Below are 1,564 nucleotides of genomic sequence, written 5' to 3' on the forward strand. Positions count from 1 at the left end.
CCCCCGGCATATATTTCATCCACCAACTCTTTCAACTGATCATCTCCTTTCTAAGAGAAAAATCCTCCCTATCGAACCCATTTCATTAAAACCTCAGTCTCCAATCTCCCTACTCAAATCAGCTCCGAGGTTTAAGATCCTCATGTTCAAGAAATCAAAGTCAATGGCATCGCAGAAAACAGAGAAAACAGGGGCGCCGGAGTACTTGAAAGCAAATAACAAGAAGAATGAAAGCAACAAGCTTTTCACTGTCAAGTTCAAGCTTGAAGAGGTCACAAATATTTCTTTCTTCACCAAACAGAACAGCTTGAGAAAGCAGATCCCTCATGAATCCGATGACAACGATACATCAAAGCGGTTTTCAAAGGAAATGATACAGAAGTACCTGAAGCTAATCAAACCATTATACATCAAAGTTTCCAAGAAGCATACTGACAAGATGAAATTCTCCAGTGAGTTATCAGTTGCGTCTCCGTCATCTTCTCCGGCAACGGTGCCGGCGAAGGAGAAACAGGGGAGTTTTCCGGCAGGGATTAGAGTGGTTTCTAGGCATCTTGGAAAAAGCAAATCAGCTTCAGCGACCACAGGACTTTCTCATCCAGTTGTGAGCAGGAGAGATGATTCTCTGCTGCTACAACATGATGGGATTCAAAGTGCCATCCTGCATTGCAAGAAATCTTTCAATTCTTCAAGAGGTAATATAGCCGTTTTGTTCCATTTGTGCTCTTTGATTTTTTGTTTTCAAAATTATGATCAAAATACAACTTCTTACGTGTTTTTTTTTTTCAGATTCTTCGTTAATGTCAAGATTCGTGAGTGACCCTTCGCACGAGAAATCGATGTCTTCACCAAGGATTTCATCAAGCGAATAGACTGGAATGAGTTAAGCTCTGTTTCTTGGAATTCAAGAGAGCACAAGCGGGAAATATACAAAGAAAAGAAATTTTATAGGGTTTTTTTCATGTTTGATCATGTAAAGGAAAAGAAACGGAAAAAATTAGAGAGAGCTGGTAGCTTTTGTTAATAGGGTTTATTCCAGCTGCTGTTGATGTTGTTGCCTGTAAAGTAATGGTTCATCATGGGAAAACTTGAAAGAAAGTCTGAAACTGGATCTTTTGTTGTATCTAATCTTATTTTGATACCTCAAAGCGTTGTGCAAGCTAGTCCTCCATGTCAAAAATGTAATCATATCTAGATTTGATAACTGAAATGACTTTGATTGGTTTGCAAGAAAGTTTATTTTTCCTCCATTGCTTGTTGGAGTGTTTTCCACGTTGTATAACAGGGCGTGATGAAAATGTTCAGCATGGTTCCTGGCTAATTTTCCCAGGAAAAAACTACCCGTCTAATTCATTTAGAAAGTTGTTTTAGAATCTGATTTGCTTTGATGAATATATTTTAAATGGCCCAACACCAAATCATCCAAGCAGTAATTGAGAGGAGGAACTAGCAGGGAATAGCAGTATATATTATTCATGGGATCATTGCTTAAGCCGAGGCTTCTCTCAATCAAGTTCAAAATTTATGTGTGGGGCAACTTGTTTGGTGGTTGATCATTGATGTG

The 1,564-nt window shown here is 38.7% G+C and overlaps 1 protein-coding gene across 1 annotated transcript; it reads left to right on the forward strand.

Annotated features, from left to right (window-relative positions):
- The first annotated feature begins 6 nt into the window (after nucleotides 1-6).
- On the forward strand, nucleotides 7-1,234 carry LOC105119823 (probable membrane-associated kinase regulator 2). The gene is made up of 2 exons (XM_011018017.1): nucleotides 7-695; nucleotides 790-1,234. The coding sequence occupies exons 1-2, from the start codon at nucleotides 143-145 to the stop codon at nucleotides 870-872; spliced, it is 636 nt and encodes a 211-aa protein (XP_011016319.1). The 5' UTR covers nucleotides 7-142; the 3' UTR covers nucleotides 873-1,234.
- Nucleotides 1,235-1,564: the final 330 nt, after the last annotated feature.

Source organism: Populus euphratica, unplaced genomic scaffold (assembly GCF_000495115.2).
Source record: "Populus euphratica unplaced genomic scaffold, PopEup_1.0 scaffold3658.1, whole genome shotgun sequence".
In the NCBI taxonomy this organism is placed as follows: domain Eukaryota; kingdom Viridiplantae; phylum Streptophyta; class Magnoliopsida; order Malpighiales; family Salicaceae; genus Populus; species Populus euphratica.

Bases quoted from the DNA above. Each gene is read 5' to 3' on its own strand.
- LOC105119823 (XM_011018017.1), top strand. From the start codon at position 143: ATGTTCAAGAAATCAAAGTCAATGGCATCGCAGAAAACAGAGAAAACA. The intron at 696-789 runs GTAATATAGCCG...TTTTTTTTTCAG, and splicing joins ATCTTTCAATTCTTCAAGAG to ATTCTTCGTTAATGTCAAGA.